Source organism: Malus domestica, chromosome 09 (assembly GCF_042453785.1).
Source record: "Malus domestica chromosome 09, GDT2T_hap1".
Taxonomy (NCBI): Eukaryota; Viridiplantae; Streptophyta; class Magnoliopsida; order Rosales; family Rosaceae; genus Malus; species Malus domestica.
The window spans coordinates 34,460,622-34,485,707 of record NC_091669.1 but is presented as its reverse complement, the minus strand read 5'-3'; the positions used below and the strand labels follow the sequence as shown (position 1 = coordinate 34,485,707).

Sequence of the window (25,086 nt, the reverse complement as noted above, 5' to 3'; positions counted from 1 at the left end):
CCTCCCTTTTCTTCACGTGAGGTACAATTTGCTCTTTTTTTGTGGCTGAAACTTGAAGGTAAAGTGAGACTTCAATCTGACAGCCATGCTTTACTCTTCTCTTTATTTGACTTTAAAGGTCTCCAAATAAGACTTGTCTTCTAATTTCAACAACCTTACTTCTTCTCCACATGAGCAACATTCCCACGTGATGAGCAACTTTTCCTTCTTTTATTTGCCTTCCTTTTCATTTATTTTGTTTTGAAACCCATTTCATTTTGTCTTCATGTCTGTCATTTTGTTGTTGCCTTTTATCTTTTGCACGGCAGCACAGCAAGTCCTGCTTTCATATGGAAATATGAAAGCAAGTGGCAGAGCTACTTTTCTTTTAACAATGCCTTGGCATTTATCGAAAGCTTTACTTTTGCTCTTTTGACATTGAGCTTGTATGCATACAATGATCCATTTGCTTTGGTTGGGTGAAGCCTTCAATCTTACTGTCCCCGATATTTTGGAGGTGCAGATATCAGAGCAGCAGAGCTTATTGCTTCTTTTCTTTCTTCATTCTTTGGCAGCAAAGGAAAGACCTTCCTTTCCATTAGCGATTTGGATGGTAGCTGTTACATGACACACTTTTCCACATTAGTGCAATCTTCTTTTCCAATGCAGGCGACATCTTTTCCTGGTTAGCAACTTTTCTTCTTGCATTCAAGACGGCGACGGAAGTGAGTTCTTGTGTGTTTTTTGTTCTCTTCAGATTTAGGCAGAAAGAAGTCATGTGGCTGCTGCCATTTTTTTGGACTGCTTCGTGCTGTTTGCTTTCCTGGTAGTTTTTTTGCAACGACTGAGTTTTCAATGGCTTCACTGCGACTACTAGAAGTCGGGACAATAATGACTTGACGGGACCGCAGAGACCTCTTGCAGGATTGATTTGATTTGAATTTCTTCCGAGGGGTTAGACCATTCTCGAAAATTTGGAGAGGCATCATAGGCATGGGAGCTTTGTTTCGAGCCTCGACGATTGATCTAGACCACTTTAAAATTTATGGCAGCGAAGACTGCAGGGAGTGGCACATACTGCTTCTTTTTCTTCTCGGCATGAACGGAAAACATGGCTCACTTAGATTTGATTGGAACTTCACGGGGTAATTTAGACTACCCCGAAGAAACTCATGGGATTGACGGCAACGACGGGAAGCGGACCACTTAGATTGATTGGAACTTCACGGGGTGGTCTAACCACCCCGAAGAAATTCATGGGACTGGAGATGGGAGAGGTTGAAGAAACAAATTGCTTTTTTCTTTCCTGCGAAACCAAGAGAAACCAAACAAAGAACAAATTTAGAAGGATGAATTTGTACCTTTAAATGCTTTGTTGTTTTCCTCTGCCGTGTATCCTCTTCTCTGTTTGCTTTTGTTTCCTTGAATTCCTGCAGCAGTCCACCTCTTCTCTTGATTTTTGCAGAGTCTCCCTCTCTTGTTTCCGTTTTTTTTTCTTGCACTGCAACTAGTACTTATTTATAGGCATGGTTGGAAGGCTCTGGAGTTTTTACGTGGGGGAGTAGAGGCTTCCACTTTCCCTCCCACTATCTGTGCAGCAATCTTCCACGACTGCAACCTTCCCACGTTTTGCACAAAATGAGGAGTTTTTGCTCCACGTTTCTTCCTCTTCTATAGGGAGATATATGTGTTTTTCTTTAAAGCAGTTCCACCGGAGTTGGAATAGCCCAGCACCCAGTCAAAAAACCAGGCTGGCACCCTGTCAATTCACTCCAGCCCAGCAACTTGCCTGGCACCCAGCCCAAGCTGGTCTCTGGGCCAGTCCAAAATTAACTGACTAAGGAGCCGGGCTATTTGCCTGGCACGTGCCTTTCATGGAGACAACCTTCGATTCCTCCGATTAGGGCCGAGCTGGAGAACAATTTTGTTGGGTTTTTTCCTGGTGACAACCTCCGATTCCGAGCTACACCGGTGACAATTTCGTTGGGTTTTTTCCTGGTTTTTTTCCCAGGGGTGTGGATTTTCATTTTTTTGTGGGGGAAGACCGGAAGATTTGCAGAGGGAGGTTCCAGGGGTGCGGAGCAAAATGGGTAGCGAGAGAGAGAGAGGGAAAGAAATGCAGAGGGAGAGAGAGAGAGAGAGAGATAGAGAGAGAGAGAGAGATGCAGAGGGAGGTCCCAGGGGTGCGGAGTGACATGGGTAGAGAGAGAGAGAGAGGGAGGGAGAGAGAGATGCAGAGGGAGGTCCCAAGGTGTGCTGGGTGTGTGTTCGGCGGTGGTATTTTGCTTATTTTTTCTGGGTTTTGATGAGGGGAGAGAAGGGGGATAGAGAAAGATGTAACGTGCACAAGGAATTGCACAGAGAAAGAGAGTGTGTGTGGGGCTAATATTTTTATAAAATTGATAATATTTTAATGAATCAAATTATTATTTTATAATAAAAATTAATAATATTTTAATAAAATTGACTAGGCTATTTAGTTTTAGGGGTGGAGATGCTTTGGCCTATTACTGTTCACTTGAGTGGATAAATGCGCTGGGTGCTGGCGCAAAGTCTTTAGGGGTGGACTTGCTCTTATATATGTTTATTATTATTTTTGCTCCTGTCTTTGTCGACTTGGGTTTTCCAAGTCTGAGATGTGCTACCTTTCCTTTGTCTTTTGAGAAGTTTGTTTGTTTGCAAATTTCTCTTTAATTTTTTAATTATTTTTTTTTGTTCAACTCTAAGTATTATCGGATCGAGAACATGGTTTGTGTTAGTTTTACATATATAAAATAAATAGGTAAACGGTTACCCGTTTATAACCGCGATTAATACCCATAACAGCCCATTTAAATTTCGTGGGTAAACGGTTATAGCCATAATCGTTTATTTATCTAAATGGTTACCCATAACCGTAACTGTTTAATTTAAATGAACGGGTAACCGCAGTTACCCATAACCAATGAGTATTTGCCCATCCCTATTCACATACTCGAAAACGGAATCTATCTAATAATCATCCAACCACAAAAATGCATATACACTGATTTATATACATTCACAAACGAATATGTACACCGATTAGGGTTTGCAAAAGTTAAAGCACATACCTTTGCAAGGCAAAAACCCCTAGAAGAGAAAACGGAAGCTTACACCCCGATTAATTTCCTTTGAACACCTGGAGAGATGAATCACTGCAAATTCCGCCGTATTCAGAATTGCACACTTTCATTCACAAATCGCAAAGCAAGAAACCGAAAAAACTGAAAGAAAAAGAATCGAGGACTCGGACGTTGGTTTCTACCCCCTTTTATCCCACGTTGGAGTGTGGCAGTCTCCAAAATCGAGCATCAACTCTTAGTATCAGTTGCAAAACTGAAAATTTTGAATTTGTATATGGGAGTGCATATAAAATACCGGAGTGGAAAGCCTATCAATCATAAAGCGACAAATTGTAGAAACATATAAGAAAGCAAATATAGGATCACCAACATCTTGTTGAGGTTTTTAGGGTTAACTAGCTGTTAGGGTTGGGTTTCCTGGTTTGTAGGGTTGTTTCAAGTAGTGGATAATAATTCCTAACTTTGAGGGATACACTTGTTTAGTTTGTTTCCATCACTAGTCATGTACCACGTAATTAGGGTTGTGTAAACGTGGGTTGTTATGATTTCCTTACCAGTTTGTTTTGCATGGCTATTTAATGCCATTGTATGCTCTTGAATTCAATAAAGAAATATTCTCCCAGTTCTTGTGTGCTTGATCAAATATACATTTATGTCAAACGTTCATTCTTGGTTTTAACACATCTTATATGGAACTTGGAAGCATCAATGGGTGGACTTCTTCTTATCTGCATAATTTTCGTAAAAAAATAACAAGAGAATAGCAAATCAACCATGAATGCTTGGCGTTGGATTCATGGAAGCAAAATTGAGAAAGTAAACGAAATCATTTAAACTGAAACGAAATTAAACAATGCCAGTAATGTTGGAAATGTGCCCTAAAACCAATCATATGATGATACTTTACGGACATTTCAAATGTTAAACTAATCTAGTTTAACATATAAAGGGCAAAGATTATTGTTTGAGCCATCTCATATAAATGTTATATGCTTAAACGATAAAGTCCAAGGAATATGTGATTGGGAGAATACAATCTAATGAAGTTAGATTAATGAGACCATTCTTTCGTAGACACATCCTAAATGTTCCTGATCATAGGATTACCAATTGGGCATTGACAGTCCGTTAAGATCAGTACGTACCGTGTCTTCTCTCAGGGAGAGTGACTAGTCTCGAGTCATTGGTGTGTGTGACATCAAGACAAGTACGTAGGTGCTCAATAAGAGAATGAGTTCACTGAACGTGATCAACGAAGAGTTCTTATATTCCATGTCACATGAGAACTCATGGTTGGGATAATGCAAAGTAGTCCTTTGACCTGAGGCATCACAGTTGTCTTGTGGTTAAGTCCTTAATCTTTGATTATGTCTAATTCACCCCCTCGGGGTGTCACGGCATCGTTGGGGTTAAGCCACTTAGCTATAGAGACAAGTGAATGCGCAACAAGGGATCTCTAACCTTCAAACAGTTGAGGGAGAATACTCTATGATATGATTTGGAATCTCTGGCCAGAGTATGAATGAGATTGGGGAATGCGTTCCAAATCACATTCAAGGAAATCATATAAGCAAACGATTCACATTGGATAGTAGACATGAGTAAATAAACTATCATACCAAACAATGTGGTCAAGAGTATTAGATTAGAGAAGGACCGTATTGCATTTGTAATCCCGAACTGAATAGGTTCTCTAACCTCTTCTGATTAGCTTGGGTAACCATGACATGCTGCTAGGCATCAACCATGGTTTGTGGAAGCCCTATACGTGTATAACCACTAAAGGGAGAATTGAAAATTGTTTCAATTCACAATCGATGTAAAATGGTTTTAATCGCCCACTGCCTCGCTAAAAGGAACCTAATGGATCGCACACCATAAAAGGTGGAGATTGAAGATTAAACGGAAATGAGTAAGAATGATTAAATGGTTTAATCATTTATTTATGGCAAGGATTAATTAATATGTTAATTAATCAAACGAATAAGTTCGTTAAAGACCTCGGGATAGTTTTGGACCTTAAGGCCCAATGGGCTTCGAATGTCAAGCCCATTGACTTAAGATGTATGACAACTTAATGAATAAAGATTCATAAAGGCCCAAAAGCCCAAAAATCCCAAAGTAGGCCGGCCATGTAGATGAATTAGGGTTTTTGTTCTTTAGGTCACTTATTTGAAGGGACTATATAAAGGACTTTATAGCCAAATATTCATTATGTGATTAAGGGTTTATTTTGGGTGAAAATGGGTGAGAATTGTCTCTCCATTTTCTCTCTAAAGAGGCCAACACCTTGGAGGGTACATCTAGCAATCCTACTACTCCAAGGTCACTCATTTCTTCTACAATCAAACCTTGGTGAAGAGACTTAGAGGTTCCCTATTTTGGGAACTTGGAGAAACCTATTTTTCCATTCAAAACCATGGATCTAAGAAGCAAGGAATGAAGGCCCTATCTCTTTGGGTGATTAGCCTTTGCTTATGCAAAGAGGAATCTACAAAGGTAATAATTTCAACTCACTTTGTTTTGAGTTGATTAATGGTTCACCAATCTACTAGGCTTTGAATTTCATGGTAATGTTTTGTTTTTGAGTACATGCAAGCATGATTCCGCCTTTAATTGTTAATTGCATGCCATATGATGTTGCTCAAATGAACATATTTTTCAAAATAAATCCTTCAAGTAATCTATACATGTGTTCTCAATTCCTCTATCCTGTTCTTGGATTGCTGTGTGGACCATGATTGGGAGAGGCAGTTATGGGGTATCATTCGCTCTTGATCAATTGAGTTGGAAAAGAACCCCAATTGATGGAAAAATTTGTAGAACGTGGAGGGTTAATTTATTTTGATTTTGAATCCCACGTTTGGCAATTATCACTTTTCCGCAAAACTTCTTCTGTTTACAGCTTAACCCACATGGCTTTAATCCTTTTTTTTAATTTTTTTTATTTCAGTTTTTTAATTTTTTATGACAAAATTACCCTTGCGAATTTGTTTCTATTATTTTCGGGTAGTTTTGATTTTGGGGGGCTTTTTTGTCCAAAATTTTTTGGTGAAGCCTTGAGACACCAAACTCTCCTTCTAGCTTTCAAATATTAAAGATTAAAGATTAAAGATATAGAAAATCTTTAAGGGAAGGAATCTCCATCTTTTTTCTATAAAAATGAGGATTAGTTGTGGGGTCCACACTACATAAAACTTTAACGATTCGAACCGTCTATTTTTGAAGTTGCACCTCATAGATCATCCTTACAAAATATTAGCCAAATCAGAAATGTTTAAGACATCTAATTGGGTTCAAAGAAATTAACGAATACTTTGTTATATAAGAAACAATGAAATTTTATCTTGATAATTAAATAGGCAAATGATTTCAGATTGAATTGAATTTTTGCAAGGATGATATATGAATCGAGACTTACAAAATAGATGGTTTGGATCGTTAAAGTTTGATGTGGAGTGAGCCCCACACCTAATCTCCATTTAAAAAAAAATTGAGAATCCCTTTGCATAAATGGATATATTTATATTTACATGAGCATGAGATTTTCACATGATATGTTTGTACTATAAGCCATATTCTGGTATAATATATTAACTTATAAGTTCTGGTGTTCCATATACTAGCTTTTTTGCACGTGCTATCTCGCGTGTGAAAGACCTTTTTGTTTTTTTTTTTAATTTTTATCACGGACCGCTGCGCGACTTAACTGTATTTATCCATAATGATTGTTCTGCTCTTGTGCGTGCAAAAGGTCTTTCTTTTTCAGGACTAGGATTCTTTCCCCTCCTCTTCGCATCCCCTTCTATCCCATCTTCTCACATTCTCTATCTTGTCTTTCTCTTTCTATAAAAAATTAATATAAGATGTTGACATGTAGGGGAAGGAAGGGGAGGGAAAAAAAGAGGGGAGAGAATCCAACTCCTCTTTTTCACAGGCGACACGCACCCCTAAAGATCATATGTTTAGGTGAGAGGGACGTCAAAATTCCAAAAGATTAAGGTCAAATTTGTAAGGAATGAAGTACAAACTTTTAAAGAAGAAATTAAATGTGTTTCTTCGGCATGGAAGCCTTTAAGGGAAGGGGGCATTTAAAAAAAAAATGAGGATTAGTTGTGGGGTTTACACCACATCGAACTTTAACAATCCGAACTGTTAATTTTTCAAGTTACACCTCATAGATTATCCTTATAAAATATTAGCCAAATCGGAAATATCTATGACATCTAATTGGGTTAAAAAAAATTAACGAATACTTTGTTATATTAAATAGGCAAATGATTTCAGATTGAATTGAATTTTTGTAAGGATGATCTATGAGTCGAGACTTACAAAATAAACAATTCGGGTCATTGAAGTTCAATATGAAGTGGACCCCATACTTAATCTCAATTTTTTGAAAAAAATAAAATTCCCTTTGCATAAAGCGCTTGTCACAAAAAATTCTTATCTATTTCATTTAGCTGGAGGTGGCCTAAACTTTAACTCCCCACACTTGAGTTTGCATGAGCTGTTGAGTTGTGGGAAACAATGACCTGAATTTGCAGTGTCCAACTTCAATTTTACGTAACACTCAATGCCATTTCTAAGTTGATATATATATATATATATATATATATATATATATATAATTGTTAAATCCTTTAATTTTTAATTTTTTTTTGCATCTTTTAGTGTCTACCAAGCTACTACTATTGAAAATATTATTGACTTTTTATTATTTTATAAATGACGAGATATTGTTTTATTCATAACTTTTTTGTTTGTACAAAACATATTATATATATTAAGAGATGAGAGTAGACTAAGTATCACACTGAACTAGTCATTGTAAAATGGTTCAAATTCGTCTTTGGTGAACACCAAACTTAAGATCTCTTCCAGTAGTCTCACACTGAACTAATCATTGTAAAATGGTTCAAATTTGTCTTTGGTGAACATCTAACTTAAGAACTCTTAGGGGACGTTTGTTTGCCTTCACTAAGTGGTACTGGACTAGACTGGACTAACAATTAGTCCAATCCAGTGTTTGTTTTGTACTAAAATTATCTTTAATGAGACTAAAAAGGACTCGCACGGACAAACTCCTTCGCTAGGAGTTCTTGGCCAGACCCCCCGATACCCATGGGATTGCTAAGACCTCGTCTATACCGTCCTCATCGTGCTCTTATCTCTCTTGCTCTCTGTTCTCTTGAGCACCGACATCCACCATCACACCACAACTCGCCAACTCCAGCGAGACCATACCACCAGCCCACCACCACTTTCTCCCTCTCTCCTCACCCTGAACCCATAATTTTGAATTGAGGAAGATCCCGCTCTTACCGTTGTCTGTCCAACTCTAGCCGTCCTCCGATCCACCTCCGAGGAAGATCACGCACTCGCTGTCCTTGATTCAATACCGTCGAGGAGTTGTGTAGGTTAATTTATTTCATTTCCTGTATTTTTTTTTGTTCAATTTCAAACTCGTGATGCAACTCTAAAAAGGGCAGCAAAGCCTTGACTCGCAGCTCCAACACCGTCCCCCTTCTCCAGCCCCACCAGCTTGTTAATCAGGTTTATGTTAATGGGTTTGATAAAATTACGTTAATTTGGATTAATTTATTAATTTATGGTCAATTACTTGGCTTGATTTGTGATTTTTTCTTTGTTTTTGCTACTTAGTTTCCTTGTCGTCAATTTTGAAAGAGGCTATGGTTTGATTTTGACCATAATCCATCACCAGTGCCTTACCTTTCTAGAAGTGGATAACCCTAATTAAAGTCCTTAAATAAGTTACTCAGACCACATTATATCACTGGTCAATTGAAGGTCCTTGAATAAGTTATTTGAGTATTGTGCAATCATACTTGTTCAGGTTTTTGTCACGTGGAAACATCACAAATCTATGGTATCAATCTGCTTATTGTGTTAAACTTTTGGTCTTTATTTGTTTTCCTTGTATGAATGAATCTGAAAATTCTTTTGAATGTAGCCAAGATGGAATGTTTGGGGTTGTGATGTTGGTCTCCATATGTGGAGGAAATAGGTGTGTTTTGGCGTTTGGTCTTCAATGGTCAAGTATTTTGGGATCAATTTTGTGGAGTAACTCAGACCGTGAGGATTTTTGTTTGAAAAGAAAAATGATGAATTGCAGCACTACTGTTTCACATTCTTTTTTGTACAAGGAAAGCTATCTTAGCTATGAGTTTGGCTATTGTAGTTGATATGGTTCTGATAGCATGCCAAGCATTCTTTGGATATGGGACATGTCACATACGCCATCTTGAACTCGTTGCTATCTTGGTGCAGAAATATCTTATTTGTGCAACAGTTTGGGATCCTACGTGCACTCGTCCTATTTTTTACACAAGAAGTTCTCGTTTGTACATGTGGACTCCTAGTGTTGCCTACAGTGTGAGCATCCCGCCCCAGCCACAATTTAGCATACTTGATCTAAAATGGAATTGAGTTGGAAGCTGTCTCCTCTTGAAGGATAAAGAGTTGTTTTGCTGCGCTTCTGTTGCAGTTCTTGAATTAAGTAAATATAGCTCGGATGATTGAGGCAATTAGTTATTTTCCAGAGTTATTGTAAAAAATTGTAGAATGTACAATTATGCAGTTTACCTTGCTCTGCTATGTACTGTGTTAATGTAGTATTGGGATCTTTCATTTGTTCTAGTTGGAACATCCAACAATTTGATTAAATTGGTGACCTTTCCCTCTCTCATTTGTTTTTCCTTTCATTGGATTAGCACTAGTGCACATGGAATTGACTAACTGACTTGCTCCGTTGTGAGGGAAGACATTTTAATTGCTTAGTTTAATATACAAATGGAATGCATAAATTGTTCAAGATCTCTTCCTTTTGCATATCGTTACTAGTTTTCTTCAAACTAGTTGGAGCAAGCCAATTTACGTGCTAGGAATCCAAATGTAGCAATGATCAATGCGCAGCTATCCATTTGTCATTGTGCCTCACATCATTGTGGTCTTGGGATTGAATGCAATTTTCACGGTATGGACTGAAATTGGCTTATACATACAAGAGCAATTCCAAGTAATTATTTCACAATTGAGTAAAAAATTGAACTTGTTAGACATCAATTTTCGTTCTACTCAAATACAAGTATTTACCAACACCTTTAACTTTAATCTACAACTTTAAACCAAAGGTGAATAATTAAGAAAAGCATCATGAACCCTGTCGATTGTTGGGAGAACACTTTGTTATATTGATGTTTGGAATAATGCTACTCTTTAATCATGTATTTTCGTTTTTGTATTTTTATTGAGTCTCACTCTCATCCAATATTATTAATTTTAATAATATCTTTGATAAAAAAGAAATTAAAATAGAACAATAATGTAGTCCTAGTCTGAGCAAACACCAAATTAATGACGGTACTGTTTTCATTATCCTGCTTTTTAGTCCGACACTGCACCAAACGCTTCACTAAGTTAGTCCAGCTTAGTCTAGTCTAAGCCAGTCCAGCTTAGTCCCTGAAGCTAGTCCAGTCCGAGACAGTCTGGTGCAACAAACTCACCCTTACTAATAAAGAAAAATACCGATAAACTGTAGTATAAAGTAGGGTTGGTTCGGTATGGGATCCTAAATCCCAAACCGATTTTTTTCGGGACAGAGTTTTGAAAACCAAAACCGAATTGAAATGAAGGTATTCCTGAATTTCGGGATTCTCGAAATTTTTTCTGGATTTCGGTATGGTTCGGGATTCATCGACCTCCCACCTTCCCTACCAGCCCACACGGCCACACCTCATCTTAGATTCGTCGACCTTCCCACCCCCATCTCCATCCCTCTCATTCTTGGGCTTGTCTTTGTTGCTTTCGGGAGTCGGAGGGCTTTGCGAAGTGCATTAAACAGAATCAGGTATCGACCATCGTCGATGTGTGAGCTTTTCCATGTCTTGCCAAACGAAATCGCCATCAGAGGGCTACTCTACTCTGCAGGCTTGAGCAATGGATCTGATGTCTTGGAAGAACGATTGGGTTTCTCAGACGAATGTTGCAATGGGTATGGCATTTTGGGAAGAGCAGGCTGCGGGTGCGGCTGCTTTTGAAGATTGAGAAAGCATTTGGAGGCCTTGAGCTTGCTTCTGCATTTGAGGGAGTTGGTGGAGGGAAGGAGAAAGAGTGTGTCTGTCTGTTGGATGAGAGTGCGACTTATCAAGAAATAAAATAAAGAAGAAAGGTTAGTGAAGATGATAAACAATAAGTCATGAGATAAAGAAAGAATAAAAAAAGAAAAAGACAGTTAAGAAAGGTTATCGGGCAAAGGAATGGTTGATTAAAGTTATCGGGCAGAGGAATGGTTGATTAAATAATATATACGTATATATCGGTTTGGATCCCAAAGGTTATTGGGCAAAGGAATGGTTAATTAAATAATATATATGTATATATCGGTTTGGATTCCCAAAGGTTATTGGGCAAATGAATGGTTAATTAAATAATATATATGTGTGTGGATATATGTATATATATCGGTTTGGAATTCCTGAACAAAAAAAAAAAAAAGAGATCGATTCTCGTACCGAACGGTTCGGGATCGATTTGGGATTGGTATCAAAATTTTCAGGATTTTCGGGATTTTTTTTCCAGCTCACGACTTAAACACAATAAAGGATATCGAATATTCGAAATCCAGAAAAACCGAAAACAAATAAGTTTGGAAAAAAAAAAAAAGAACTGAAAAATAACGCAACGTTGCCTTTATGATTACGTCGGGAGAATAAAATCAACGGAAAAAGAAAAGCGACTTGGGTTTTCGCCATTTCAATTTTCTTCTTCTGATTTGGGGATGAATTGAGTTTTCGCCATTTCGTATCCAGTTCCACATCCTTACAGTTTCGATCGAGAGAGAAGGAATGGGAGTGCTGTCGAACAAGATCCAGAGGGATCTTCTGAAACCTGGAGATCACATCTATTCATGGCGCCACGCCTACCTCTATTCCCACCACGGTTCTCCTTTTCTCCTTTCCCTTCTTTTAATTATTTTAATTTTTATGTGTTTATTCATTTATTTGCATATCAGGAATTGTTTGTTGATGCTTTTCTGCTTTTTGTTTCTGGGTGTGTTTTTCCTTCACTGAAGTATCAAAAGATTGGATTTTTATTGCTAGTTTTCTGAATCCACAGTTCACTAGCCTACTAGTATTATCTGAAAATTTCAATCATTTCTACTACTTTTTGTTGTTGTTAATTACTGAGATCGTATAATTTGCGGAAAGTGTTGTGTGCTTGTGGACAAGTCTTAGATCCTGCTTGTATTTTCTTTTTGTGTTGTGTGCGTGTGGACATGGCTGCAGGTGGCAATGGGTTGCTGTTTATATATATTTTTATGTGAATGTTGCTAGTAAGTATTGTTCAAGTAGGGGTATTGGTTTAAATTCAGCTTAAGTGGAAGAGGAAAATTCGAATAGCAAGTCAGGCGAAAATGAAAAAAAAAAAAAAAAAAAAAAAAAGGTCGTACCCAATGCACAAGGCGAAAATGAAAGACATAAAAAAATTAATGATTCTTTAACCTTGAGGAAGTTAATTTTTGTTATCAGACTGAAATGGTAGACAACATTGAGTTTACAGTCAAGCAATTTGCACGGTTAGTCACTGGATCAGCATATTCAGCACTACTTAGAAATTGTGATTAGAAGAATGTCGACTGAATAATTTTTCTTTAATTTTGAAGGAGTTATTTTGGTTATTGGTGACCGCAATGAGTTTACAGTAGAGACAGCCGGCACTCCATGATCACGTCGAATCCTTATGAAAATGAATCCAGAACGAAATCGCGCTAAAGCTAGGGCGTCACCCGTAAGTGGCGCGCTGTGTGGCCCGAGCACAGTGATAAGTGAGCAAGGGTCGCTGTATCTCCATCGGCACCCGGATGCAGTGTTAAATGAGCAAGGGGGCTATAGAAACTTCTTTTCGAACGACTCCACTCAAAGTTGTTTGGGAGCATATGCTCCTATCAACTTTACACGGGACACACAAAAGAAGTACTTTGATCCTATTAGACGGGGAATGGTGAAGAAGCTAGGACAGAAGGGTAGAGTTCAAGAGAGCAAAATGCGTTTAGGAACGTGGAATATAGGAACCTTGACGGGAAAATCTATGGAAGTAGTAGAAGTTATGGTGAGGAGAAGGATAAATATTATGTGCCTACAAGAAACTAAGTGGGTTGGGCGTAAGGCAAAGGATCTAGAAAACTCAGGGTTTAAACTATGGTATTCGGGCACAAATAGAACGAGAAACGGTGTTGGCATCATTGTGGACAAGACCTTGACACAAGATGTTGTAGATGTCAAGAGGGTAGGAGATAGAATCATGGCAATTAAGATTGTAATAGGACAAGAACTTATCAATGTGATTAGTGCGTACGCACCTCAAGTAGGGTTGGATACGAGTTCGAAGGAGAAATTTTGGGAAGACCTTGGAGACTTGGTGCAAGGAATTGCTCAGACGGAGAAGTTATTTATAGGAGGAGATTTAAATGGACACGTGGGCAGGGAGACAGGCAACTATGGAGGTTTTCATGGTGGCCATGGTTTTGGGGAGAGAAACGAGGATGGGGAAGCTATCTTGGATTTTGCAATGACATATGATCTCTTCTTAGCCAACACCTTCTTTAAGAAGCGGGAAGAACATGTGATCACCTACAAGAGTGGGTCGTCAAAAACACAAATAGATTTTCTTCTAATGAGGAAAAGGGATCGTATAACTTGTAAGGATTGCAAAGTTATACCAGGAGAGAGCGTGGCTAATCAACATCGCTTGTTGGTGATGGATGTACATATCAAAAGAGTGAGAAAAAAGAACAAGACTTGGAAGTGCCCAAGGACTAGATGGTGGAATCTAAAAGAAGAAAAACAAGTCATTTTCAAAGAGAAAATAACCACCCAGTGTGTGTGGGATAGAGAGGGGGAAGCTAACCAAATGTGGGATTCCATGGCTAGTTGTATCCGAAAAGTAGCAAAAGAGGTATTAGGAGAGTCCAAGGGCTTTGCCCCACACCAAAAGGTATCTTGGTGGTGGAATGAGGAGGTACAAACGAAGGTGAAGGCTAAGAAGGAATGTTGTAAAGCCTTATACAAGGATAGGACCGATGAAAATGGTGAAAGGTATAGAAAAGCGAAGCAAGAGGCGAAGAAAGCTGTGAGAGAAGCTAAGTTAGCGGCTTATGACGATATGTATAAACGACTAGATACCAAAGAAGGAGAGTTGGATATCTATAAACTAGCTAGAGCAAGGGAAAAGAAGACAAAGGACCTAAACCAAGTGAGGTGCATCAAGGATGAGGATGGAAAGGTTCTTGCTACAGAGAACGCGGTTAAAGACAGATGGAAAGGTTATTTTCATAATCTTTTCAATGAAGGACATGAAATGAGTGCTTCTTTAGGGGAGTTGAGTAACTCAGAAGAGTGTAGAAACTACTCTTTTTATCGTAGAATCCGGAAGGAAGAAGTGGTTGTAGCTTTGAAGAAGATGAAGCATAGAAAAGCAGTAGGCCCAGACGATATACCAATCGAAGTGTGGAAAGTTTTGGGAGAGACGGGTATAACATGGCTCACTGACCTTTTCAATAGGATTTTGAAAACGAAGAAGATGCCAAATGAGTGGCGAACGAGCACTTTGGTGCCTATCTACAAGAATAAGGGCGATGTACAAAATTGCATGAACTATAGGGGTATTAAGCTAATGAGTCATACAATGAAGCTGTGGGAGAGAGTCATTGAGCATAGATTGAGGCAAGAGACACGGGTTTCGGACAACCAATTCGGGTTCATACCAGGGCGCTCAACCATGGAGGCAATCTATCTCTTACGAAGATTGATGGAAAGATATAGAGATGGGAAAAAGGATTTACACATGGTCTTTATAGATTTGGAAAAAGCGTATGATAGGGTCCCAAGAGACATTCTTTGGAGGATTTTAGAGAAGAAAGGAGTACGAGTAGCATATATCCAAGCTATACAGGATATGTATGAAGGAGCAAAGACTGCCGTAAGAACTCATGAAGGACAAACCGAAAGCTTTCCCATAACTGTAGGATTACATCAAGGCTCATCCTTAAGTCCTTACCTCTTTGCGTTGGTAATGGATGAGTTAACATGACATATTCAAGATGATATTCCTTGGTGTATGCTTTTCGCAGACGATATAGTGTTGATAGATGAAACTCAAGAAGGGGTAAATGCAAAGCTTAACCTTTGGAGAGAAGTGTTGGAATCTAAAGGTCTTCGCCTAAGCCGATCAAAGACAGAATATATGGAGTGCAAGTTCAGTGCAAATGGAGGCCAAAACGAGTTAGGGGTGAGGATCGGAGATCAAGAAATACCAAAGAGCGACCGTTTTCGTTACCTAGGATCTATCTTGCAAAAGAACGGAGAATTAGATGGAGATCTCAACCATAGAATACAAGCTGGATGGATGAAGTGGAAGAGTGCATCCGGTGTGTTGTGTGACCGCCGTATGCCACTGAAGCTCAAGGGAAAATTTTATAGGACGGCAATAAGGCCGGCGATGCTGTATGGCACAGAATGTTGGGCGGTGAAGCATCAACACGTACACAAAATGGGTGTAGCGGAGATGAGGATGCTTCGTTGGATGTGTGGGCACACGAGAAAGGATAAGATTAGGAATGAGGATATCCGGGGTAAAGTAGGAGTAGCCGAAATTGAAGGAAAGATGAGAGAAAATCGGTTACGGTGGTTTGGACATGTGCAAAGAAGGCCTACTGACGCTCCGATTAGAAGATGCGACTATGGGACAGAGGTTCAGGGCCGAAGGGGTAGAGGAAGACCCAGGAAAACTTTGAGAGAGACCCTAAGAAAAGACTTAGAGTACTTGGATCTAACGGAGGACATGACACAGGACAGAACACAATGGCGTTCTAAGATTCATATAGCCGATCCCACTCAGTGACTTGGATTTTCCAAGTCTCCAACCGAGAAGTTGTCCTCGTTCGGGAAATTAAGGGAACACTACCTCAACCTACATGCTCCACTCACAAAGCTCCAACATACAAGCTTCAACAAAAGAAAATTCAAAGAACTTAGCGAAGAAGGCTTTGGTGATTTAACACAATACGTTGAAATGAAGGAAAGCTTATTTATTGATATCTTGATAAATTACAAATATGTACATATACTTGAGTCAAAATAAACAAACAAGAGGGAGCCTTCACAAAGGTTGCTTAGGAGAAGTCTCGGCAGTCGGTAGAGCCCCAGAAAGAGAAGGCACCGGAGGGGGATCATTCGGAGCCTCAGTACTGGACAGAACCCTAGAAGGAGGAGGCATCAGAGGTTGATCATTTGGAGCTTCATTACGCGGTACAGCCCCAGAAGACGAAGGCAATAAATGCCTTTGGAACAAACCCACAAATCTCTGATGATCAAGTAAAACCTGACCATCAGATTCCTTCATCTGGTCAAGCTTCCTCTTCATGTTTGTAGCATAGTCATGTGCGAGCCGGTGCAACTGTTTATTCTCATGCTTGAGCCCTCTAATCTCCTGTTTGAGACTCATCACTTCATCCGCCAATGATTCAACTTGGCGGGTTCGAGCAAATAGGCGTTGTGCCATATTAGACACAGAACCTGCACACTGAACACTAAGAGCCAGAGAATCCTTAACAGCCAACTCATCAGACCGTTTGGAAAGTAGTCTGTTATCTTTGGGAGTGAGAAGGTTCCTGGCCACTACCGCAGCGGTCATATCATTCTTCATCACGGAATCCCCAACGGTAAGATGACCAGTAGGGGAGACGAAGGATGGGCGCCATATGTTGTCTGGAGAAGGCGGGGCTGCCTCTTCAACAAGGTTCAAGTCAAAACGACGGTCGGAGGGGCCAGACATTTTCAAAGGTGTAGAAGAGAGAAGAGGTCGGACAAATCAAGTTCTTAGAAGTGCAAGAATGGAGCTTCTATAGGTGGATATTCAAGTGTGCTTTGGAACTTAATGTTAGCCTCTATAAAAATCTGCACTCGACGAAGCTTCAGAAATCGAAGAGGCGTTTGCTTTCTCAAAAGCTGGGCTGCTCAGAGACCACGAGGGTCGATCTCAGAAATCGAAGAGGCGTTTGCTTTCTCAAAAGCTGGGCTGCTCAAAGACCACGAAGGCCGATCTCAGAAATCGAAGAGGTTTGCTTTCTCAAAAGCTGGGCTGCTCAGAGACCACGAGGGCCGATCTCAGAAATCGAAGAGGTTTGCTTTCTCAAAAGCTGGGCTGCTCAGAGACCACGAGGGTCGATCTCAGAAATCGAAGAGGCACCTACTTTTCCAGCTTTGTCAGCACCTGTCACACGCACACTCAGCTTTGCGGAAATTATGGGCATTCTGTCGAAGATTTCTGGCGAAGTAGAAAGCACATGAATCGTACTGTTCAATCACCCACTTCCCACACGCAACAGTAGCTCATGGGTACCACATATAACTTTGCCAAAGTTCTCTGACAAAGTTGAGACTACTTTTCCAGCCTTGTCAGCACCTGTCACACGCACACTCAGCTTTGCGGAAATTATGGGCATTCTGTCGAAGATTTCTGGCGAAGTAGAAAGCACATGAATCGTACTGTTCAATCACCCACTTCCCACACGCAACAGTAGCTCATGGGTACCACATATAACTTTGCCAAAGTTCTCTGACAAAGTCGAGACACGTGAAGCTTGCAACTCTCACTACATCGCTCTGACCAAGAAGGGTAAAAGAATAGCAAAGAAACAACACTAACAAAGTTTAGACACATAAATTTTGACGGCCTAGCTACCATATTATTACCCACAAGGGTAAAGGAACAGTACCACTGCTGGATAATTGGAAAGTCCCGGTGTGTCAACCTATGTGCTTCATGGCAAGGTAGACTAGCAAACATGCCCAACCTTTACTCACATTCGAGAAAACACTCCCAACAAGATTGCTTGCCCCAAAATCGAAGAGGCATCGCCCTCCGAATCTCGAGAGCCAGACTCCCAACATGATTACTTTCTCAAAAATCGAATAGAGGGTAAAGGAACAGTACCACTGCTGGATAATTTGAAAGTCCCTGTGTGTCATCCTCTGTGCTTCGTGGCAAGGTAGACTAGCAAACATGCCCAACCTTTACTCACATTCGAGAAAACACCCCCAACAAAATTGCTTGCTCCAAAATCGAAGAGGCACCGCCCTCCGAATCTCGAGAGCCAGACTCCTAACATGATTACTTTCTCAAAAATCGAAGAAAGGGTAAAGGAACAGTACCACTGCTGGATAATTGGAAAGTCCCTGTGTGTCAACCTCTGTGCTTCGTGGCAAGGTAGACTAGCAAACATGCCCAACCTTTACTCATATTCGAGAAAACACTCCCAACTCCCAACATGATTACTTTCTCAAAAATCGAAGACACCGCTCTCCGAATCTCGAGAGCCAGACCCCCAGCATGATTGCTTTCTCAAAAATCGAAGACACCGCTCTCCGAATCTCGAGAGCCAGACCCCCAGCATGATTGCTTTCTCAAAAATCGAAGAGGCATCGTTCTCCGAATCTCGAGAGCCAGATCCCCGACAGGATTGCTTGTTCGAAAACCGAAGAGGCACTACTTTCCCAACTTCAAGAGCCGGATCTCCTTGGATAAAGCTTGTCTGTAATCTTCACACGCAACATCAGCTTTCCAGATACCACAGACCACTTTTTCAAAGTGCTCTGACAGAGTTAAAACTTGTGAAGCTGGCAGCTCCCACTACCGTGCTATGACCAAGCAGGGTAAAGGAATAGCATTATTACTTGATGTTAGGGAGACTCCTATATATGGCGACCTCCATCCCCAACGGACAGGCAGACCTGCAAAAATGCTCAACCCTTCCTCTTATCTGAGAGGGCACTCCCAACGAAGCCTTTCAAAATATTCAGCTTTCTTTCCCCCCGATAATACCTCTGTAAACAAGCTATACCAGAGCAAGAATATCTCATATCATCAGGGTTAAAAGCAAGAGTATCCCATATCATGCTTTTTCCCTGTCTTTTCCTTTGGCCTTGTTCTTACCTGCAAGACAAGGAGAAAGAGAGCAATCAGTCAGCACTTGGAATCAAGCTTCCAGCCAGGAACTAACTGCCTGGAACCCCTTACCCTGGCATTGCTCTCGAGTACTCATCTTCAACATCTTATGCTTCCAAGGAAGATACCGCATCTGCCTGAGGATAGGGCAAGTGAGAAGGATACAAGGAAGCATGTGGAGACAAGCGTAACAGCACACGTGCCGATATATCCACTACTCTGTCAAAAGCAAAAGTATCCCATATCAGCAGGGTCGAACGTACTCTAGATTTGATGGACTTGTTTTGACCCTCAAATTCTTCAGTCGGCCTTATACTTTGGAGGAAACCAGAAAACCCTCAAGCCCAGTTCAAGAATAAGCCTGTGGAAAGTTACTTCTTCAAAAGCAAAAGTATCCCATATCATCTCTTCTCATTTTTCTTCTCTTTATCCTTCATGCTGCCTGCAAGATAGGGAGAATGTGAACAATCAGCCGGAGCTCTGATTGCTTACCTTGTCTGTTACCTCTTTCAGCAGATCCCCTAGCTCGGCGACTTGGGGGACTCCTACTACATGGTTTGTATCGCGTTTGACCAAGCCTGAAACTACAAGTAAGCTTCAAGTGACATTGATACATTACCTTGTGCATTTCCACCAGTTACAGATACCACCCCTGGATGGAGGAAGAGTACTTCCAGAGAAGATTCCACATCTACCTATGAGACAGATAAGGAAAGTCAAGCCGATACCACACTCCGGGACTTAGAAGTTTCGTGGTTACGAGATCATTCTCCCACAATATTTCCTAATGTCATTTGTACTAAATCATTCACTTGTACTCCCTAAAGGAGAGCTTGAACCTATGTACTTGTGTAAACCCTTCACAATTAATGAGAACTCCTCTATTCCGTGGACGTAGCCAATCTGGGTGAATCACGTACATCTTGTGTTTGCTTTCCTATCTCTATCCATTTATATACTTATCCACACTAATGATCGGAGCAATCTAGCGAAGATCACAAAAAGTGACCGTTTTCGCTACCTAGGATCTATCTTGCAAGAGAACGGAGAATTAGATGGAGATCTCAACCATAGAATACAAGCTGGATGGATGAAGTGTAAGAGTGTATCCGGCGTGTTGTGTGATCGTCGTAGGCCACTGAAGCTCAAGGGAAAATTTTATAGGACGGCAATAAGGCCAACGATGTTGTATGGCACAGAATGTTGGGCGGTGAAGCATCAACATGTACACAAAATGGGTGTAGCGGAGATGAGGATGCTTCGTGGGATGTATGGGCACACGAGAAAGGATAAGATTGAGAATGAGGATATCCAAGGTAAAGTAGGAATAGCCAAAATTGAAGGAAATATGAGAGAAAATCGGTTCCGGTGGTTTGGACATGTGCAAAGAAGGCCTACTGACGCTCCGGTTCGAAAATGTGACTACGGGACAGAAGTTCAGGGCCGAAGGGGTAGAGGAAGACCTAGGAAAACTTTGGAAGAGACCCTAAGAAAAGACTTGATTACTTGGATCTAACGGAGGACATGACACAAAACCGAGCGCAATGGCGTTCTAGGATTCATATAGCCGACCCCACTTAGTGGGAAAAGGCTTTGTTGTTGTTGTTGTTGTATTCAATTGTCTGTGGATCATCGGCTTTTACTGATTATGAAATCCCTAGTTCTAATCGTTGATTGATTGCACTGCTGGTATGAGTTGTGATTAAAAGAATGTTATTGATCAATGTGGACATACGGTATGCATTATTGTTTTTTGGGTCAGTCTCCCCCCGGCACACACTTATACACAAGAATACTCTGGGGTTGGACTGTTGGAATATGATTCCATTATTTAGATTGATGGGGCGAGTTAGGAGAATTGAGTGGTTTTGTTGAAGTTATATATTCCATTTGGAGCATGTACTGAAGGAGTCCTCACATCTTAGTTCTCTACCTATGTGTATGTAGTTTTGATGATTTTTTTTGAAAACTTGCACAGTTTAGTTTTCTTTCATCCATAGTTTTTCTTCCTTCTACTTCCATCAGTTTTCGTTGTTGTACGAGGACAACTTTTGTGTATTTTACTTTTAAATCCTGCATTTAAGTCACCATGGAAAACATGGCGTTGCTGATCGTTTATCTGTTATGGGATCTCAGGGATATACTTTGGTGAAGGAAAGGTTATTCACTTCACTCGAGGAGCTGGCCAGGAAACTGGCACCGGAACTGTGTTAGACCGCTTCCTTCTAAGCAGCTCTCCATCCCATTCTTCGGACAATCCCTGCCCAAACTGCGGAGACCAATCGACACTTGATGGTGTCATCTCTTCTTGCATAGATTGTTTTCTATCAGGCGGTTATCTTTACCTCTTTGAATATGGTGTCAATCCAGCTTTCTTTATTGCCAAAGCTAGAGGGGGCACCTGTACCCTTGCCCGGTCTGACCCACCCAAAGATGTCCTTCATCGCGCTTCTTTCCTTCTGCAGAATGGTTTTGGTAGTTATGACATTTTCAAAAACAACTGCGAAGACTTTGCTATATATTGCAAAACAGGTTTGCTCGTGTTCACTAGCATTAGTGTGGGCAGGAGTGGACAGGCAGCCTCCATTGTAGCTGCCGCAACAGCTGTTGTTTCTTCACCGCTTCGCTTTTTGACTACCAGTTTTACTGGTCTGGGTGTTGTAGGCTGTGGCATGTATTGCATTAGTAGAATTGTTTCTGATATCGGAATACGCCGAGATGTTAAGAAAGTACCGGTGGAGAGACTGATTACCCCCTGTGCCCTAGACGAGTCAGTGGTTGCAACCGAAGTGCTCAAGAAAGAATAATTTGTGTGCATAAACCGAATTCGTCTGGCTTCAAAAGTCGAATATTTTGGTTGTATTATACATTGATTGTTGAGTGTTGGTATTAGTAGTTTATAATTGCTTGTATTTTCCGCGGTTGTCACGATAACGGTGAATGATATATTCATTCGTTGGTTTATGTATTTTGCTTTGATTTGTTCACACGATGTACTTTGTTCATCCCTCTGTTCTTCGCTACAGTTATATCATGCCCGTGAAATGGCCTGTAAATTTGGTGCGAAATCACTGGTACGAAACAAGTTCGCTACGCTTGCAGCAACTTCAAATCTTTCACAACCAACCTCTTACCGTCGAAAAATATTGTAAGCTGTTATTTAATCATATAATTACGTGTACAGATAAAAATACAGGGATGACAAGAAAATCTGTTGTGTTACAAGAAAGTACACAATCAATCAACATCCAAAAACTGGATGATATACCAAATGTTAATCCAACAATGAAATCTCCACAGCTAGTAAGGCCAAATACTACCGCCGCCTGGCTTTTTTACGAGAATCTGACTGTATTCCGGCCTTGATGTCTGCAGTTTACACATTCAAATGTTAAGATCTAAAACATTTAACCATTTAAATTGAACATTTACCAAGCCCTCTTAGAAGGTATAATATCATTCAGAAGATACTAAATGCAGGTTATTAGCCAAAAAGAAAAGGATACGAAAAGCATGTTGAAACAGAAAAATAAATCCTTAACGCTATTTTTGGGTGAGGGATTGCCAAGTTCCCAAGGATTGAGACCAAGTTAGCAAGAAATGGATCACAGAAAGTTGGTAGGAGAGATTAAGGAATGCACTCCAAGATCAGTACATAGGTACATAACAAGGATTTGCAAGTGACACTTTCCATGTAGGGATTTCAAATGCCTCTCACATGCCTTTGTAATGGTCATGGAGGGTTTTTTGTAATGCCGTCATCCCTCCTATTCAACTTTCTTGATCAATTAATAACTTCCCATCAATCCCTTGGAACTTGGAAGTCCCTTAACCCGAAAATCGCCTAATGTGAATCTTTATATCAACAAATCATAATATTGTTGGTATGTGATAGTCTTTATCATAGGTTTCTCACCCCAAATTTATTTATGTTGTCTAAATAATGCAAGGTGGTAATCCAGCAAACATCAACTACTCTAGCAGCTTAATCATCATCCATTGCTGAAATTAAGGATTAATCATCATCCGTTGCTGAAAATAAGGATCATTACCCCCCATCCGAATGTTTTTCTTTTGTACAAACATGGCACTGAATTTTAAATTTCTAGAAAGAGGTGATTAGCGTAAACAATCATAGACTTAGCATGAATAGAAAAAAGAAAAAAAAAAAAAAACCACTCACAATGGAATCAAAAGGGTTGGCCAATCAGTGGTAGGGCAATTGGAGGTTTTTTTCCATAGTTCTTATTTAGCCTTTCAATTTGTTATGAAGCTTCTATGCAATGGGATGTTCGGGCCTTAAATGCATCCTTGGTTTCAGATTAATGCAATGTAATTGGCATATACTGATATTTAGTTCCATCTTTGGAGGGTCTTTCTTTCTACTTGTTAACTAATGGAAGTAGAAGGCATTTTGCGCCACAACGTGAAGGTAAATGAGTATGTTGTGTGAACTTCGGAATGGTGAATTCTTCTCTGGGTTTTGTTTACTCCTATTTAACTGCAATGATTCTATGACCAAATCAGATTTTGGCTTAGCTGTATTAGGTACAGGTTTCGACAGGTTAACCAGGGTATTTTGCTTTGACTATGCACTTGCAATTAACTTTTGGCACTAAACCAAAACCATTTTTTTGGTACTTTCCTAGAAATGCATAAACCTTAGATTCCTTTCTTACTTATGTTAAACCTTCATTTCAGTTACATTCATGAGAGGCTTGCTATTTCCAAACTACATAACCCTCATATAACAGACTGCTACTGCAATCCCTTCAAACAAGAGTGCTGGGGGTCAAAAGATTGATTCGGGGGTAAGTCCTGCAGAAATAAGCAGAAGCTAAACCTTTCTTTTTAAAAGTTACATAATCTGTTATACAAGCAATGTCGGGGTAGGGGGACTTGAACATAGGATCTCAGGTGCAAGGGTAAACGCTCTTAACCACTTTGTGCTACAAACCCTTGCCCTTTAGTGGCACTTCTCTCTCCGAATAGGTCCCAAATTCGAATACCTCTATCCCTATTGATTATAAAAAACTACTAGCAAACCTTTGGCTAATAATTTAAACGTTTTCAGTTCTATAATTATGTGCTCCTACATCATATCAAATACCGAGAACAGTTTTGCCCAATTCAATCAACAAGAGTTAAAAAAATTCTAGGATCTGTATAATTTGTTCGTCCCTAAAATTAACATATCACATGAGGTGATTAATTATATGAACCGAATCAATTTCAAGAAAATTAAAATTGCATAATTAACGAAATTAACATAATATAATGACAATTAGGAAACCAAAATCCAAAAATAAAGAATCCAAGGAAAGAATCAGAAGAAAAATTGAGAAAAAGACGAATTGGGAACTTACGAGATCTTTGAAAATGATGAAAGCGATTACGAAGAAAAGAACAAAGAGGATTTCGAACTCGGCGAATCGAAAGAACCGAAAAACCGACTTGACGCCCCCAGTCAATGCGGCCTCGTTCGAATTCCGGCTGCTGACTCGTTTCGCCATCGCTGCGGTGGTGGCTCTGTATCGTGTGCCTTCGTTTACCTTGGTAGTTGGTAGTAATGGGGTTCGCGAGGATGGCATTGATTTTGTCCAGTTTCCTTTTAAATTAATAAAAGAAAAATACAGAAAAGTCAGATTCAGATAAAAAGTAAAACAGAATAGTCAATTTGTAAATTTATCTTATTCTTACATTTTTGCCACATGGCTAAATTTATTAAGGCATTCTACACTAAATTATATTAAACCTAAGTTTGATTTCTATAAGGCTCTCAAAGTATCTCGAAAAAATTGAGTGTTATACCAATGCATTGAATAGAAATTACACTTTTACAGTGGGCTGGCAAATTTGAGCGTGATACAATTTATTGAACTCATGAGTTCAATATATCAAACTCATGATTGCGGTATCAATATATTGAACTAACTCACACTAATGTAGCAGTTGTGTTACTTAGGAAGTTTGATTC

General features: G+C 39.8%; 2 protein-coding genes across 2 annotated transcripts; one reads left to right on the top strand and one right to left on the bottom strand.

The window, feature by feature from the left end:
* Positions 1-11,574: 11,574 nt before the first annotated feature.
* LOC103444260 (protein LEAD-SENSITIVE 1) lies at positions 11,575-22,096 on the top strand. The gene is made up of 2 exons (XM_008383188.4): positions 11,575-12,044; positions 21,246-22,096. The coding sequence occupies exons 1-2, from the start codon at positions 11,951-11,953 to the stop codon at positions 21,914-21,916; spliced, it is 765 nt and encodes a 254-aa protein (XP_008381410.3). The 5' UTR covers positions 11,575-11,950; the 3' UTR covers positions 21,917-22,096.
* A 143-nt stretch (positions 22,097-22,239) lies between these two features.
* On the bottom strand, positions 22,240-24,752 carry LOC103444259 (uncharacterized). Its single transcript, XM_070804696.1, has 2 exons — positions 24,476-24,752; positions 22,240-22,478 (listed from the first exon to the last, which is right to left on the bottom strand). Exons 1-2 carry the CDS (start codon positions 24,698-24,700, stop codon positions 22,410-22,412), a joined length of 294 nt encoding a protein of 97 aa, XP_070660797.1. The 5' UTR covers positions 24,701-24,752; the 3' UTR covers positions 22,240-22,409.
* Positions 24,753-25,086: the final 334 nt, after the last annotated feature.

Coding starts and splice junctions, on each gene's coding strand:
- LOC103444260 (XM_008383188.4), top strand. CDS start 11,951: ATGGGAGTGCTGTCGAACAAGATCCAGAGGGATCTTCTGAAACCTGGA. Junction 12,045..21,245: donor CTACCTCTATTCCCACCACG/GTTCTCCTTTTC, acceptor ATGGGATCTCAG/GGATATACTTTGGTGAAGGA.
- LOC103444259 (XM_070804696.1), bottom strand. CDS start 24,700: ATGCCATCCTCGCGAACCCCATTACTACCAACTACCAAGGTAAACGAA. Junction 22,479..24,475: donor TCATCATTTTCAAAGATCTC/GTAAGTTCCCAA, acceptor TGTAAACTGCAG/ACATCAAGGCCGGAATACAG.